Raw genomic sequence first — 17,368 nt, 5'->3', positions numbered from 1 at the left:
ATCAAAGTGCAAATGTCCTTTTAGACCTTTCTGTTTTCATTACATTCCTTATGTTAGACCCGGTGATGGGTTTCTGTGCTTCTCTATGCAATGCAGGCAGGGTGCTGTACATAGCTCAGCCCTGGCTCTTGGGAGGTATGCAAATATCAAAGGCCTTGATGGGTGAATGCTAGTCTGGAGGAGTGGGCATTCATATAAAGGATGCACTTGAATGCCGAATGCCCTAAGTACCACCCAAATGGGCCATCAGGCTGGGTTGGAAAGAGCTGCATCAGGGATCGACAACCTCAGCACTCCAGCTACTGTTGAACTACAACTCCCATGCGGCATTGCAAGACGATGACTCCCAGAGGCAGAAACATGATGGGATTTGTAATTTTACAACAGCTGCAGTGCCGAGCTTGGCCACCCCTGAACTTGCCAATGCTGGAAGTCCTTCAGCCAGGAAATGAATCAGGCTCTACCTGGATGCTGCAGCTTCTAATGCACATTGTAAAAAGCTCACAGCATACAACGAACTGAGAGTAAGCCATTTCAATCCAGGAGAGGAGCTGGTACAAACTGTGCAAGTCTGAAGGCCGGAGTTGAGCTTTAACAAACTTCTGCAGCCGGATTTATTTAGGGAGCTTAAAACTGTGTTTGCGCTCAGTAGGCATTCCTCTTGGTTCGGTTGATATACTGCTGGATATAACACTGCTTAAGTACATAAAGGTCTCTCGTCATATACTATATCTGCAAACCAAGGAGCATAAACTAGATTCATTTTGTCCAATGCGCAGACTTTCCTAGCCGGGAAAAAAAAAAATAAAAAAAATTCAACAGCCTACAACATAAAACTGCCTCCCGACTTCATATTCGGAATGGTGAGGACATGAAAAACAGAGTTTTATTGCTGCACTTGTTATGTTCTCATTTTATTTATAAAAAGAAAAGTACATTTTGCCCTCAGGTTAAAATAGAATATATTATTGTAGTGGAGCCATTTACCTCCTGCCACTGTTTTCTGCCGCTCGCTTCGTGCGGCGGATTTAGCAAAACAAAGCATGAAGAAAAAAAAAAGAAGAGCTGTACCCCTCTCGACAAACTACGATATTTTTATAACATGCACAAAACCAATATGTTTTTGTTTTTTTTTAGTTGCTCTCTGACCAGCGGATAATCCCAATTATTCCATTTTCACATCAGGGGCTGATTCCGATTAAATGGAATACGCTGGAAATCTGGCTGAGCGGGAGGCAGTTGTAAGTAGGACACCGGTTGTACAAAAAAAAGGGAATTTATTTTCTTCTACTTCGTTTAACAGCTCAGGGGAACTTGTTTGCATACTTTGAAGAAAAATAACCACCAAGGGCACACATTTCTATAGCTCAGAAGTGCGCGCGTTACATTAAATGGCTTTTCTGGTTCAACCGTGGATGTATCTAAGCTCCTTCTGATAACTGCAGTTTACCCTGAATCAATCATATTAATTCTGGACCCTGAAGGCACTTCCAAGGCCCATGCCACAGTAACAGGTCCAAGGCCCATGCCACAACTTACAGGTCCAAGGCCCATGCCACAACTTACAGGTCCAAGGCCCATGCCACAACTAACAGGTCCAAGGCCCATGTCACAACTAACAGGTCCAAGGCCCATGCCACAACTGACAGGTCCAAGGCCCATGCCACAACTGACGGGTCCAAGGCCCATGCCACAACTGACGGGTCCAAGGCCCATGACACAACTAACAGGTCCAAGGCCCATGCCACAACTAACAGGACAAGGCCCATGCCACAACTAACAGGGCCAAGGCCCATGCCACAACTAACAGGACCAAGGCCCATGCCACAACTAACAGGGCCAAGGCCCATGCCACACTAGCAGGTCCAAGGCCCTTCCACACTAACAGGTCCAAGGCCCTTCCACACTAACAGGTCCATAAACCATGCCACACTAACAGGTCCAAGGCCTATGCCACACTAACAGGCCCATAACCCATGCCACACTAACAGGTCCAAGGCCTATGCCACACTAACAGGTCCATAACCCATGCCCCACTAACAGGTCCAAGGCCTATGCCACACTAACAGGTCCAAGGCCCTTCCACACTAACAGGTCCATAACCCATGCCACACTAACAGGTCCAAGGCCCATGCCACACTAACAGGTCCAAGGCCCATGCCACACTAACAGGTCCAAGGCCCTTCCACACTAACAGGTCCAAGGCCTATGCCTATTTAACAGGTCAAGGCCCATGCCACAACAAACAGGCCCAAGGCCCATGCCACATTAACAGCACTAAAGTGTAGCAAATCCAGGTTTGTGTACAGAATACCAGGTATCTCCTTTACTGAAAAACGTATAAAGCTAAAGTGTTTTTAGGGGTTTGAACTTACCCCCTTTTTAGTCCTGATGAAGGGGGTATAGTCAAATCCCCTGAAATGTGTTGATATTTGACTTTTTATGCAGTAAAATGGACTTTTACACGTTAAACATTGGTTCTTCACAAACAAACATGGAGTGAAGGCATAGTGATACATCTAAATTAGAGAATGTTGCAGCCTTGTTCAGAACTGTGGTGGTGGATCTGCCCATCAAGCAGGAAGTGCTTGGGTCATTGGGCCATTCCAAGATGAATATAGTAGCTATTAGGGATGCACCGATACCAGTTTTTCGGTATCGAGTACAAGTACCGATATTTTTCCTTTCGGTACTCGCCGATACAGAGTACCGATACCGGTGCTTCCGCTAGCATGGAGCCAGTTTTCCGGCTTCCCAGCCAATCAGCATCGAACCGGCTGTTTGGCCAGAAGGGGATGGCTCTGTCAGAGTACTGCTTCCTCGCTTTGCGTTCCATGGCACTTCCAGGTACTTTGGTCCACGGGTGGAGAGCTCTGGATGCCTGCGTAGTCTGCTGGCCCTGGGATTTTGCCTGTGATGTCACAATGGACCAGAATCTGCAGATGCGCGGGGAGAGCTGCCAATGCGCGGCTGGTGGGTACTGCACCCTGCTATATTGGGGCACCACTTTGCACACTCCGCCTGCATTGCTGTGCTTTCTTAATGGCAAAGTAGCATGGAGCCGGCTTCCTGGTCAATCCTGATTGGCCGGGAAGCCGGCTTCATGTTCCCTCGCAGCACTGCCGGTCAGAGGAAATCTCCCTCTGACCGGAAGTTCCGATATTGGGTATAAGTATACTCGGTATCGGCACCGATACAGATACTAGTATCGGTGCATCCCTAGTAGCTATGCTTCTTAGAAAACAATATTATGACCTTTGTTTTTAGACTGAACTTGGAAAGTTGAAAGTTCTGGATGTGACTTGTTTCATAAACCAGTTGCAGGAATTGTCGATGAGGATAATTTAGGTCAAGGTAACGCAAGGTTTGTATCAGGAAGAGCTGTGACCACATAAAGGAAGCACAGGAGGAAGTCAAATGAACGCATCCATGCAACGCCAAAAGATAGGGCCAAGTCTTGCCTGCACAGAAAGCCTTTTTGCAGGCAGGCAGTGGCCATTAAATGCTCAAACTGTTATGTCAGTGCACTTTGCAGATTATCAGGTTTTATTCTCCTGAACAATGTTTCTATAACCAAGATGGAAGCTGGCACCGGACGCACACTTTTTCTGCACCTCAAACTTCTCACCGACTATTTTTACTCCGTCGCACAGCTCTGTGTTAAAAAGCCAATCGGAAAGTAATTGTTATTTTCTTTGAAATGATTCAAGGATAAGAAAAAAAGAAATTCTAAAACAAGAAAGGCGAGGGAGAGATTATCCCTAAACACACTTAACGCAGCGCAGCGCCATGGTAAAAGTTGTGCAATAATTGGGCTGGCATGGAGAGCGAAATGGCACATTCTCTGCCTCGCTTGGCCTCGTTTGGGATACGAACGCTGAAAGCTTGCAGGGCCAGATCCATTTACTCGGTTTGAAAACAGATTTAATTCAAGCTGTTCTTTCACTGAATGCATTTACGCAGGTTTTCAAAAGCAATCGCCGTCGGAGAGACATGGCTGCCTAATACCGCTTCAGCTTCCAGTATGACTACCAAGTCTTCAACTCTATTCCCAGATGGAAAGATTGACAACGGGGATAATTAAGTCAAATTACTACGCAGGATTTTTTTTGTTTTTCTTCTCTTTCAGCAGTCAAACAAACTTTCAGTTAGTCATTTCAAATGAAACTCCATTTTTTGAGGGAAAACGATCCCTTCAGAAGGATTGTAGATACTGCAAATATTCAAATCAGAAAACTGGCTCAATTCATAATGGAGAGCAGATATCGCTAGCCGCTTACTGTAATACTTCACGTGGTAACTTCATCCTGCCACCTGCATTTTACAGCCCATTCATAAAACACAGACCAAGGTGTCTAAAAAAAGCTTTTTGCTTAAAGGGTTATTAAAGGATAACCATGGGGTTAAGGCTTTTCCCCATAGTTCTCCTTAGGGTAACGGGAGGACACAAACTAGCGTCCTCCCGTCACCCTAGGCTCAGTATACCGCGAGCTGTAGCTTGCGGTATACTGAGATGCCGCAGCTGAAGCGGATCCCGACAATTGTCTGGATCCGCCCAGCTGCGTGACTGACAGCTGGCTCTGCCTATCTAGAGGCAGAGCCAGCTGTACCCGCCCCCTCCCCCGTCCGTTCCGCCAGTCAGCGCTGGCAGATCGGAGCGGGGAGGGTGGAATCCAGCCCCTCCCCTGTCACGGCAGAGAGCCGTGACAGGATCGAGAGGTGAGCGAACTCCGGTATGTGTTCACCTCCCGATCTACTGAGCAGACCTGTGACAGTCTCATTGTCGCAGGTCGGCTAGAACTATGAGGTGAGTGAAAAGCACTCATCTCATAGTTCTCCTTTAAACCCTCAGTTAGCAAGCAGTAGATATATGCAAATACATAAAAAAAAAACGTTTCAAACACGTTAAAACTTACCTGTGTCTTCGTCGCAAACGGCCTCAAAGTATTTTGGGGCGGGCGCATGCGCAGTTCAGATCTTCGGCCGAGACGGGGAGAGACACAAGGTAAGTCTATGGAGCAGCGTGCACCCGCACAGACTTCATGGGACAGAAGTGCCAAATCTGGATCAGAGACCGGCACCAGCGCTGGAGGGACAGCTGAAAACTACACTATCCTTTAATGTCTCTTTATCATAGCAAAGCAAACTCCGTGACGGGGCTCACTTCCCATTTTAATACTGTTTCTTTAGCTTTGGAGTCCCGATGCCAATGGAATGCCAAGCACATACAGTATGTAAATCCCAATGCTCTGCTTGCAAATTTTTGTTTTTAGCAATATGGCTGAACGATAAGGCCACTCCACTGCTTTTTAGATGGACTCCTTCCTAGGTAACAAGACATTACTTTCCAGTAACTTCCTCAAACTCATGGAAGTGGGCCTTCTAGAAGAGAGGGCCTGTCTGCTAAAACCACATGACTCCAGAGTTTCAATAAGAACAAAACTACAGAGAGCCAATCACATAAGCAGGAAACTACATTTCCAAAGTCATTTAGCACGCATGCCCAATGGACTCACACACATATAGGTTCTACTGGATGGACCTGTGTCTTCCCCATCAACTATGTAGCTATAGAATGCAATAATAATAATGCACTTACCCTTTAAAACAAAATGGTCCTTTTGCCCATTTGGGGGGCAATTTACTGGTACCTCTGCCGTGCTGCTACATAAATCTATTGGAGGCCTCAGAAATACTCAGCAAGTGACTCAAGGCACCAGCAGATGGAGAAGGCAGCAGGGGAGCACAGGGATGAAAGGTACCACTGAGTGAGGGGCAGGTAGCCTAGTAAGATAACCTGTCACTTTGCCCTGAATATACAAAGTGACACATTCACTTTAAAGCAAACCTTTCAGCCTCTCTAATCTTTCAAATGCAAAAATGTCACAGCAAGGCACCTGCTATTTATCCTCGTTAGCCAGAAAAGTCTCTTCTATGCATTCCTCTGATACGGCTTTCACTTTGCTTTTGAATGATGGCTTGAGTTTCACAATAACAGATTCAAGCAATGCATGCGAAGATCGAGTCATGTTCAGATTAAAGAGGCCACATTAATGAGAACTATCGCGGGCTGTGAGTACTCATAAATCGCTGACTATTCTTCATTCAACAGAGGAAAAAAAAAGGATAAAAACCTTTAATTGTAGGTTGCATCAGAAGTTCCTATACATTGCCTGCTGTGCATAATTGGACTGAGGATCTCCAACTGTTATTTTCACCAAGAAACCTGCTCACTGGCTTCCAAAGAATGGCCATACCAATCTGCACCCGAAGAAACTATCCAGAGACTAATGACTATCACAATTCACATTAGCCTCAAAAACCCTTCTCAAGGCTTTCATGCACCATGGCCATCCACATTGACGCACCATAAACAGAATATCCATTAGAACCAAATAATATCCTCAGGTGATAGATTAGTAAAACAAACCAATCAAAGTCCCCATAGGAGTAGTATGATTCATCTAAATAGCTGAAACTCCATTGTTAGTTAGGATAAGCAATGTCTGTTGAGCTCTACCGAAAGCTGGCATCCTCCAGACCCTGAATCTGCAGTTTGTCCAAGGCAAAAATAACCTCATGAAGCCAGATTCAATTTGTTCTAACAGGGAATAGACTACCTGAGACTCAATAAACCTTCTGACAACAGACATTAAAGTGCCCTCTGCAAAATATTTAAAGCTACACTCCAATCCAAAGTCAACTTTTAGGCTCATGGTGAACATAGGCTATTTCTGCTAGTGAGATCCCCTAGCCCCTTGGTTCTCAACTGGTGGGTTGTGACCCAAATGTGGGTCATGACCCCATCTTCAGGGGGTTGCCGCGTGCCTTCTCCTAGCACAGCACTGTCAGTTCTCGTGCCAAGCAGCCATTCAGAATATGCTGCCCGGCACCGAGTGTCAGCTTGAAGTGGGCTGGTCTGGGGGTATGGCCACGAGGGAGCGACATCCATACATGCATTGCTTACAGCTCCCTCACATGTCCTATAGAGGTGCCTGGACCGAAGTTAAATCACATTCTGGCTCCCGGCACCTCTACAGGGCGAATAACCAGTCAACCAAAACAAGCTGCCTGGTGCCAAGTGGCAGCTTGAGATAGGATGGGGCTGTGGCCACGAGGGAGCTCCATTCATACATTCATTGCTTACAGCTCCCTCACGTGTCCTATAAAGGGGCCTGGACCAGAGTAGCATCACATTCTGGCTCCCGACACCTCTACAGGGCACGCAAGGGAGCTGTAAAAGCAATGCACATATGGATGGAGCTCCGTCATAGCAGAGAAGCCCACACTGCACCCCAGGCTGAGGATCCATTCCAATTCTCGTAAGTTAGGGAGACTGGGTGGTCCTTAAAAAAAAGAAAACATTTTTTATTGGAGTGTGTGCGCGAGATTGTGTCTGTGGTTGTGTGTGTGTGTCTGTCCATGTATTTGAGGGCCCGTTCACACCAGTACAGTGCGCACTGCACCGCAAAATCGCACCTACTGTGCATTCTGGTGTGGGAGGTTGTGTTGTGTTGTTATTCATTTGCATGGTAGCCCAAACGCACCTCCCACCCACACTTCTTACATCGGCACCGGAACGCGTGGTACCCTAATGCCATGTGTTCCATTGCAGTGCGACTTGGGTCGCGACTTAATGACCAAGGAAAAATGTGGATCCTGAGGTTACACACGTTGGGAACCACTGGCTTAGCCCATGATTAACTGCTAGCAATCGCAAATTCATGCACTTGCATCGAAGGCACACGTTTGAATTTGCAAGATCTGCTAAGGTAGCAAGGAAAACTGAGCGACCTTTCTGATTTTAGCACAGCGGTAGTGTTTGCTGGGTAGCATTAGTAACCGACTCAGTGACTGCTTCTGCTGGTTGCCTGGAATTGTCCTTGAAGGGTTCACTACATGGGTGCTTGCTTATGCCAAGACTGATCTCACATATGTTTGTTTGGGGGCCAGATCAGACCAGCAAATCATTAAGGTATACCCATCGCACACCAGACTGGTGTACAGCCAAGAGCAACTGGTGGATGGTAGAGCTGAAGCAACTCGTGGATGGTGGCACAGCAGTCAGATGAAAATGATGCTGCCAGAACACCTTAGCTGGCCAAACACTGCTCACATTTTGACCAAGTCCTGCCGACTTTGAACAGTGTTGCGCCCCATCAGCACCAGTGTAGTAATGTGCACCAGTAGTCTGAAGATCAGGGAGGATGCAGAGCAGTGGCACTGCAGGGCAGAGAAGTGTTTTACCCGCCTTTTGCTATGCGCCCATATATCACCACAGGGTACGGTTGGGTGGCTTTTGTTACCAACATTTTTGGACTTTTTGGATTTTTCAGCCGACATTCTTCGAAGGAGCCAGTCCAAAAATTCTCGTCCAAACAATGGCAGGTGGCGGCTTTCGGAATACAATAACCCGGCATGGGAGATTTCACCATCCATGCTGGCCAGCTTTAATCTTCAGCAAATAAAAACTGAAATTTATGGACATTCGGCATGTCCCACAACAATGTGTAATGCTTCTGAACCACTTGGGGTCCCTTTATTAGCTTATTTCCTTTTGAATAGACCCCTAGTGGTCCTGAGAGCTTATACTTTGCTGTTTGACATGCTAAACAATGGTCAATAAAGTTGGTTCCTATTGCTGAAGATTGAGGAGCGCTGGCAGCATACTTTTCATCAGATCCGACCAGCATCAGATATGAATGGACACCTTTACTCAGCCTATTTCACTACCTCTGTCTGGTTCTCCAGTCTGCACACTTGAAAACCTGAAGCGAGAAGGCGGAACTCATTTGAATCAATTAATGTTTGGCAACTGCCTGAAATAGTTCATAAATATTCAGCCAGCCTAATTACAAAACAATAACACGCCAGAGCGGACTTCACACTGCAAACGGCGAGCCCGGTAAACACGGCTGCAATCCCATTACAATCCTCGGTGTTTGCGAATAAATATTAGCTGTGATGATGAAGCACCAATAAGCTCAGCTCTTACGAGGCCCATGCGGCCTACTTTCCAACAAAGCAATTTACTTTATTCCATACAAGACTTTAAACACCCACAACATGTGTACGGGGAGGGCAGAACATGCCACCTAACATGATTAAAGAGGACCTCCAAGTGCTTTGGAGAAGACATGATGCTGCAAAGGTGGAGTCTGTTGGAGGCTCTTTATGCCTTGATGAGCAAACTTAGTCAATGGGATAAATACAGAAAATAAATAATATGCAACTAGCTGCAAAGATTTGAAAAACAATGCGCACATGCTGGTGGGTCACCTGACCTTCTGCGGTAATATATACCCACATAGCAAAAGGAGGATGAAAACACTAAACTACTCTGCAGTATCACTGCTCTGCATCCTCAGTGGCGTCACAAGGGGGGTGCTGCCCTCACCCGGGTGACACCAAAATTACTTGGTCATGGATCGTGAGACTGACAGTGTCAGGAGAGAAGAGGGGACCCGGCGGCATACCTCATCCCGCCGGGTGAACGTCCCCCTCCTCTCTCTGCCGGTGTTCAATAACAAAGATGGCCGCCGGCAGGCATCAATTAGATGGTCGCGCAATCCGCGATGTCATCGCGCACGCGCGTGTCCGATGGTGTCACCTGGCCTTCGATACGGCTGACACCCGGCCTCAGGACGCCCCTGTGGATCCTCCCTGATCTTCAGACTACTAGTACCCTTTACTACAATGGTGATGCCCACACTGAGACCTCTCTTACTACTAAACTTGGCTGTACAGATTTTTATATGGACGTTGCAAAAAATCTCATCAGAACATTCGATATTGCCATCAGAGACTTGACAAATGTCATTCAAACTTTTGTTTAATTTTAACATTTGATTTTGGACATGAATGCAGTTTCCTGAATGAAAACCCCATTCACTTTTAAAATTTCCTTCCTCCAAGAAAATTTTTTCCATACTGCTCCTTCAATTTTTTTTGACCACTATGGTCCGAAATAATCGCCAATCGCCCATTCACCATGAGAAAATCCAACAAATGTTCCAAAACCAGATCTTATCAAACAAAATTCTACTAGTGTATGACCAGCTTAAGGAACTTCACCCACCGCCCTGCTATTTTTAACAAGTCTGGGGTCCATCTATAAAGACTGACAAAATAGATGATTTACTATGCCTATATTTTTTTGACCGATTCATAAGGTTTTGATTGTCAAAGAGAAGTGAAAAATTGTTGACTGACCAAAAAATAAAATAAGAAAAAGATGGTGAAAAGAAAAAAAAGAAAATAACAATGTAGTGTTGTCGTCAAAAATATAAAAAATTCTGAGAGTTCACTGGTGGAGCGTGGGACGGTTTTCAGTGCGGGGACTGTCAGAACTGAGACAAGACCAGTCACCCCCCACTTTTGAGAGAGACAAGTGGAGGCAGGGGGCTTGGTTGAAGGCGTGGAGGGGTATCCAGCCTCCCTGACTTGCAGGAGTCTCTCCGGGTGTGTGGCTGTCTGTCTCTTATCACCCTTGATTTTTGTTCTTTAAGATTTTTTGAAAAATGGCTGCGTGCATAGGCGACGGGTTGTGGCTCTTAGGCCTTCTCTGCTGCTTGATGTAAATAGTTGGCGGATCTTTAAGCGTGAGGCTGTTTATGCAGCAATGAGGCTTTGCCTGTCTGTATATATATGTATAACATTGAGGTGTACTGAATATTTGTGTTTGATTTCTGTTCAGTTAATATTATGGTTATGTTTTGTTACTTTTTTATATAAACGTTGCTTGAGTCTTTTAATAAAAAGATTAGCAGCAGTGAGTGGTCTTTATTACAGGAGGGAGCGGAGACAAGACCAGTCACCCTGCACAAGGAGAGAGCAGCAGTGAGTGGTTTTTATTACAGGAGGGGGCGGAGACAAGACCAGTCACCCTGCACAAGTAGTGAGAGCAGCAGTGAGTGGTCTTTATTACAGGAAAGGGCGGAGACAAGACCAGTCACAGATACAAAGCACGGGAGTTGTTTCATGATGCATTACTGCACAGATCTAGAAAAACTAAACAAAAGACAACATGGTTTAGGTAACAACACACATGCCTATTAAGACAATATTTGTCTAGCGTGGATTTCCCTTTTAACATAAACCGGTTTAAGAAAAGGATATGAACTATATACAGTGGCTCTTTAACAAAGGACGAGTGGAAAACAAGAGCGGGCGTAAGCAAGGAAGCAGGTCACAATGGAAGATAAGCGGACATCATAAGGACATCTGGGAGATAAGAGCTGGAGATGTATCTGTGTGCACCTAGCTGTGGGTTTAATATTTCAGTCTCGGTTTGTCTGAGATCACGGATGGCTGATAAAACCGTCAGGATTTATTTCATAGCCGCATATAAATCTCCTTACCTGATAAAGCCCACGGGGAAACCCGATCCTTGAGGGACGATGAACGCAGCGAATAAATGCTGCCTTTCCCCATCCGTCCAGCAGAGAGGGGGTTAAACGTGCTTTAAATATCAGCATTGTGTAATGCAAAGGTGATTGACAGCTGGTGCCGCTTGGATGGCAGCAGGGGGACCATACATGTCATCTCCAATACTACACATTAATGGCCTCGTTTACAGGACCTGAGTTTTCCTCAGAATGCAGAAAAGCATGTGGAAGACAAAAGAAACAAAATGGTGTCCCCCCCCCCCCCTCCATTCTTAAAGTAGAACCATGGGCAAAATGTAAAAATAATCACATGTAACCTAGTTGTGTTACCTATTGATCCTGCCAGTAGATCAGTTATTTTTCCACTTTTGTAACATACTTACCAACATTTCAGTGCCGGTCCCCGCTTTTCTGTTAACCCTGAAACGGCCCATACAGTAGATAGAACAATTCCTCCCAAACTTGCTGCCTAATAAAGCAGGAACCAATCTTCTGCAGGCCTGTGATCATTTTAATGAATGCCTTATTGAGTTACTGCACGTGCACAGTAACTCCAATCCGGGGGGCACTGTGGTCCAGGGACATGGCCCATGTTCATCGGGACTGAGGTTCAAGATGCAGGCAAACAGGGGCCTCCGCCGAGACGTCATCGCGCATGCGCAGCCATCTTGGTTATGGACACCAGAAGAGAGAGGAGGGGACGTTCACCTGGCGGGATAAGGTATGCCGCCGGGTCCCTTCCTCTCTCCTGCAGCTGTCGAGCTCTCGTTCCATGACTGAGTGTCCGACTTTTCAGAGGGGATGTCAGTCATTTTGGTGTCACCCGGGTGCGGGACAGTTGGCATCTATGCATGTAGGATATAAATCTGCCCCAAATACTGCCCCTTCCTCTCCCTGACTTAATGCTCCATTTTAGTGCATAATAAGAGGCTGATGTATATGAAGTCATATCCACATATTTACATACGCTCCATAAAAGTACATTAATATTATTCAGGATTTATATAGCGCCAACAGTTTGCGCAGCGCAATATAAGGAAGACATTGCAATTACAATGCAATTAAAGACGAGATGGTAAGGAGGGCCCTGCCCCTGAGGGCTTACAATCTAATTTGTATTATAGATACGTACATTCTTTAAAAAATAAAATCTGTCTGGGAACATACATAGTTGCTAACACAGCACTCTCCTAATTCAAGGGTATTAATAAGCTTCTCCTTCCATCAGTAGACAGCCATGGCTTCCTAATCCAATTTCCTTCCTTGCAAGCATGACAAGAGAGTTTAGTGTACATTTTCCAAGATTCTTAACCCACTGCCTTGCGCTTGGCTCAGCACCTTGGCTCTGCATAGGTTTTGAGATCGAATTGCAAGCACACTTTGCAATCCTTAAAGGAGAACTATGGGGTTAGGGCTTAGCCTAGCACTGAGCTGGATCTATAGTTGAGGCATATGGATGCAAACACTACAATGTTTTCAAACGTCAAATATGAACTAATTCTACATTTTCATTTTTCAGGAGAATCTATCCAGTAACGTCCAACTGTGCTGCACTCTTCATGTCTTTGTCCACACTGTAAACATGTATTTCCTTATTTCTATACCACCACTGTCTAGGTCAGTAAGTTTTAGCGTTTGTATTATTAAGGACAGCATACACCAAACAATAAAACAAAGACACCAGGATGCAATAAAAAAAATACATACATTCTTTGCCCTTCAATAATACACTAGCCCCACAGCCTCATATATTGGTATGGCCATTAAAATGCTGAATATAACCCAATACCCTAATACTTTGCAGTGAAGGCTATAAAAAGTATGTTCAAGACGTGAACAAGACGTGCCATGTCCACAGGAGCAAAGGGCAAGCTGAGAGCTACATACACCCAGCCACCAGAGGGCGCCATTTGAATCAGGATTCTCACTAGGCCATGTTACATGAATGGCTCTGACCACACAAAATTATTACAGACAGCTAATCATTAACTCACCCTCCTTCGAAAGGATTATCCCCAGGAATGAAGTGAGTGCTGTCTCGGCCAACTAAGAACTTGATTCGGTGATAGAAAGACTGCAGGTTCTGCTGGGACACCGGAGCTTGAGTCTCTTGGATGATGTCCAGTGGGTCCGGAGAGCCCAGGCACAGGGAGCTGCTGTGACAGTTCTGTTGCAGGCAGCAGTCTGGATCCATGCAGTCTACTAAACCATCTGCAACACAAAAATGTAAAGACCAAGTTATTTATAGGAACTCTGGATCTGGCATGAACAATATGACAGAGTGAAAGGATAACCGAAGGGGAATTTATACAATGATCCCTGAAAGCAGCTATGGTCCTTACCACCGGGGGTCACTGGTAGCCTTTGACCAGTGTCACCATACAACAAAGGAAATTAATAAAACTCAACTCTGAACTTGGAGATAAGAGAACAGCAGTGGAACAAACTTTGGCCTAACAGACCAGAAGACTGAACTATGGTGGAGATTGCTAAAAAATTAATCTGCCCTACATTTGCTGGATCAGTAACTAAACAGGACATAGATCCTGCGCGTAGCCTCAAAAACATGAAGAGTTTGCTCCATTAAACAAACCTCCTTGCAGCAGATGTGCACCCCAAGAGCTGATCAAATTTACAAAGTGGTGGGTATATAAAAGTATTATTTACCGAAACGATTGGCTGCCAATTTTTCAGCTCAAAGACCAACAGATGTTGGATGTTTTATGTGCCACAAAGATCCTAGAGATGCCAAAGTTTGTAATACTTCACCCATCCTGCTCCATTCTGCTTCAATTAGCTGCTTTTGGTTGCATATTATCAGTTCTCCCAGGCCAGAAAATCACAAGACTTGCTACACAAATATATTTATTGTAATATAGATTTTCCCTGGGTACAAGATCCTAAGTATGCCTGTGGCCCAGCAAACCTTATCTTAGACCTACACGGGCAAAGAAAGATTGCTTTATACGAAACTTGTGATGGTATTCAATACATCATGTTGTGAGATAATTGCCAGATAGCAGGCACCACAAGGTGTAAAATCATACATATGGTATAAGAAAAACCCCTCTGACATCTTCACATGAGCCTCCTGAACCACTCCAAATTCTAAATACAGGAAGAGTAGCACACAACCCTCCTACCCCCATCACATGACTGCCCATTTATCCTTCACAGACTGCGCTACATAAGCTGCACAGTGTCTATGGATATAAAGTGTATGCAAGCCTTAAAAATGTATTTCTTTTATTTTCTACCCTTTGGTCTGTTAAACATGCCATTAAAAGTGTTTTGTTATACCTGTTCAATATGTGCAAAAACCCCAACAAAAACAGTAAGAGTTGTCATCATAGGACATAAAGTACGATATTGACAGGATCAGCAGGTAAAACAAAATACCTAAAAATAGGAAACGAACGCAGCCATCACATGTAAAGACTTGTAATTTAAATTAAATGTCTATCCTCGGGTTTATATATACTTTAGGAGGCTATATAAAAAACAACAGTATGGCCAGGCAGTGTGGAAAGCAAAGAGAATTCTGAAGTGCATCACTAGAGGGACCAACAGCAGGAGGACCTGAGTCCTCTAAATAGTTATTTAGTTATCACTAGCGGGATCTCCAGCAGGAGGAAAGAGGTCTTAATTCTCCTGTATAGATCTTTAGTTTTCACTGAAGGGATCTCCAGCAGGAGGAAGAATGTCCTGATTCCTCTATATAGATCTTTATTATCACTAGAGGGATCTCCAGCAGGAGGAAGAATGTCCTGATTCCTCTATATAGATCTTTAGTTATCACTAGAGGGATCACCAGCAGGAGGAAAGATGTCCTGACTCCACTAAATAGATCTTTAGCTATCACTAAAGGGATCACCAGCAGGTGAAAGTAAGTCCTGATTCCTCTATATAGATCTTTATTATCACTAGAGGGATCCCCAGCAGGAGGAAGGAGGTCCTGATTCCTCTATATAGACCAATAGTTATCACTAGAGGGATCACCAGCAGGAGGAAGGAGGTCCTGATTCCTCTATATAGATCTTTAGTTATCATTAGAAGGATCCCCAGCAGGAGGAAGGAGGTCCTGATTCCTCTACATAGACCTTTAGTTATCACTAGAGGGATCTCCAGCAAGCGGAAGCAGGTCCTCCTTTCACCACTGTAGTAAAAGGTGTGAGGAATACTCAAGACTGCAAGAACCTAATATGTGCAGTCTTGTGGAAAGAAGGGGAAGGAGGGACTTTAAATACATGAAGGGTGGGAATAAGGTTTAGGAGGGCAGGATTTTCAATACGAAGCTAAGATCAAGAACAGGTAGTTAATCCTTCTAACAGACTTCCAGCATAGGTAGTGAGTCAGTGAACAATAATTGAATTGAGTCATGTTTGGGAAAAAGTTTGATCTATACTCAAACAAAACGGTTAAAATACATTACAAAGGGTTAAATATGATGGACCACTTGTTCTTTTTCTTCCGTCATTCTTTTTTCAATGTTTATAAACTTCAGGGCTGACTTGCCCTCCACAATAAACTTGGAGATGGCCTGAAGATGCAGTCATCTGTGACCGCATAAAAAAAACACAGACCACATGGCTTACTTCCATTGTAGCGCCTGCCAGATGGAATGTGTGTGTATGGGGGGGAGGGGGGAATCATCACAGCGTATCACACAGAGGCTGAGAGCTCTGGAAAGATACGGTTACACCGGCATATGATGCTACAGGCTGGATGAAATTGCTTTCAAGGGCGTTTGGGAGAAGGATAAAAAAGAAAGTCTTATCCTCCGATAATGTAAACCGGATAAACGGACTTTCATTCGAGAATGTGGACTCGCTGCTTGTTGCAAATACAGCTAACCAAATCATATCTGATGCAAGGAAACACTTCACCAAGCACTGATTGCATCTAGCACTGTAAAGCCTTTTTAGAACAAAAGGTATTCACGCGTCTCGTTCATCACATATCCCAAAAATTAGAGGATTAGCCCTCATTTCAGTACAGTGGGTGGAGCCAAGCAAATCATCTCTTTACTCCGCACTGGCGAGATGAACATCCAGAACCGCCGGTGTATAGTGCAAATACAGCCTAATATTATAGAGGCATTTATTCCAAACTGCATGGAGCTGCTTCAGGCTTTTTGGCCATCATCAGTGTAGTGTATGGAGTAGGGTTCGGGACCCAATGGGACTGTATAACTATACAGGTTAAGGAAAAAAGGGACTAAAGGAACCAAATAGCCTTCCAACCAATTCAGTGCATAGCACAGTACAGCCCTAATAAAGCAGAAGGTCTTTACAATTCTTCTATGACAACCCAAAAATAAGATTATTCCTCATTACAGGACAGTGGGCAAAGCCGTGCATCTGTCTGATACTAAACATGTAAGCTGCAGAAAAATTCGGTTCGATTATTTCGTTATTTTGGAATTCACATCCGAAATCCAATTCGGTTCGGGTTTCGGATGAAATCTGAATTTTCGTTAGTTTCGGATGAGTTTACGAATAGTCGTTGCAAATACCACAGAAAACCATACACAGATATTAATACTAAAGCGGAGGCTCCCAGACCCGAATGGCATTCGGGATCCTAATTTCCAAATTGCATTGGGGAGCTCCTGAATCCCATTCGGATCTGGGAGCCTCAGCTTTAGTAATATATGTAAATGGCTCCCAGACCCAAATGCAACTCAAAAATTCGGATCCCGGATGCCATTTGGGTGTGGGAGCCATATACATATATTACTAAAGCTGAGGCTCCCAGACCCCAATGGCATTCAGAAATTCGGATCCCGAATGCCATTTCGGGTCTAGGAACCTCACCTTTAGTATCATATGTATATACTCTACACAAATTTTCTTTACGGCACCATGGGAGCCATATGCTATATGGCTCCCATGTTGCCGTAACGAAAATTCGTGTGCAGACCCATTCGGACGCATCAAACCCAAAAACACATCTGATTAGCCAGAAAAGTCACATGTCCG

General features: G+C 44.8%; 1 protein-coding gene across 1 annotated transcript in view; it reads right to left on the bottom strand.

Moving 5' to 3' along the window:
- The window catches only part of TENM4 (teneurin transmembrane protein 4), a 237,822-nt gene that overhangs the window by 69,297 nt on the left and 151,157 nt on the right, over nt 1-17,368 (bottom strand). Inside the window, exon 14 of the mRNA XM_018565717.1 lies at nt 13,382-13,598. Within this exon, the coding sequence (XP_018421219.1) occupies nt 13,382-13,598 (217 nt within the window). The remainder of the gene's footprint in view (nt 1-13,381; nt 13,599-17,368) is intronic.

The sequence above is a fragment of the Nanorana parkeri genome, unplaced genomic scaffold (genome assembly GCF_000935625.1).
Source record: "Nanorana parkeri isolate BGI_ZX_2015 unplaced genomic scaffold, ASM93562v1 scaffold879, whole genome shotgun sequence".
In the NCBI taxonomy this organism is placed as follows: Eukaryota; Metazoa; Chordata; class Amphibia; order Anura; family Dicroglossidae; genus Nanorana; species Nanorana parkeri.
This window is presented reverse-complemented; position numbering and strand designations above follow the sequence as displayed.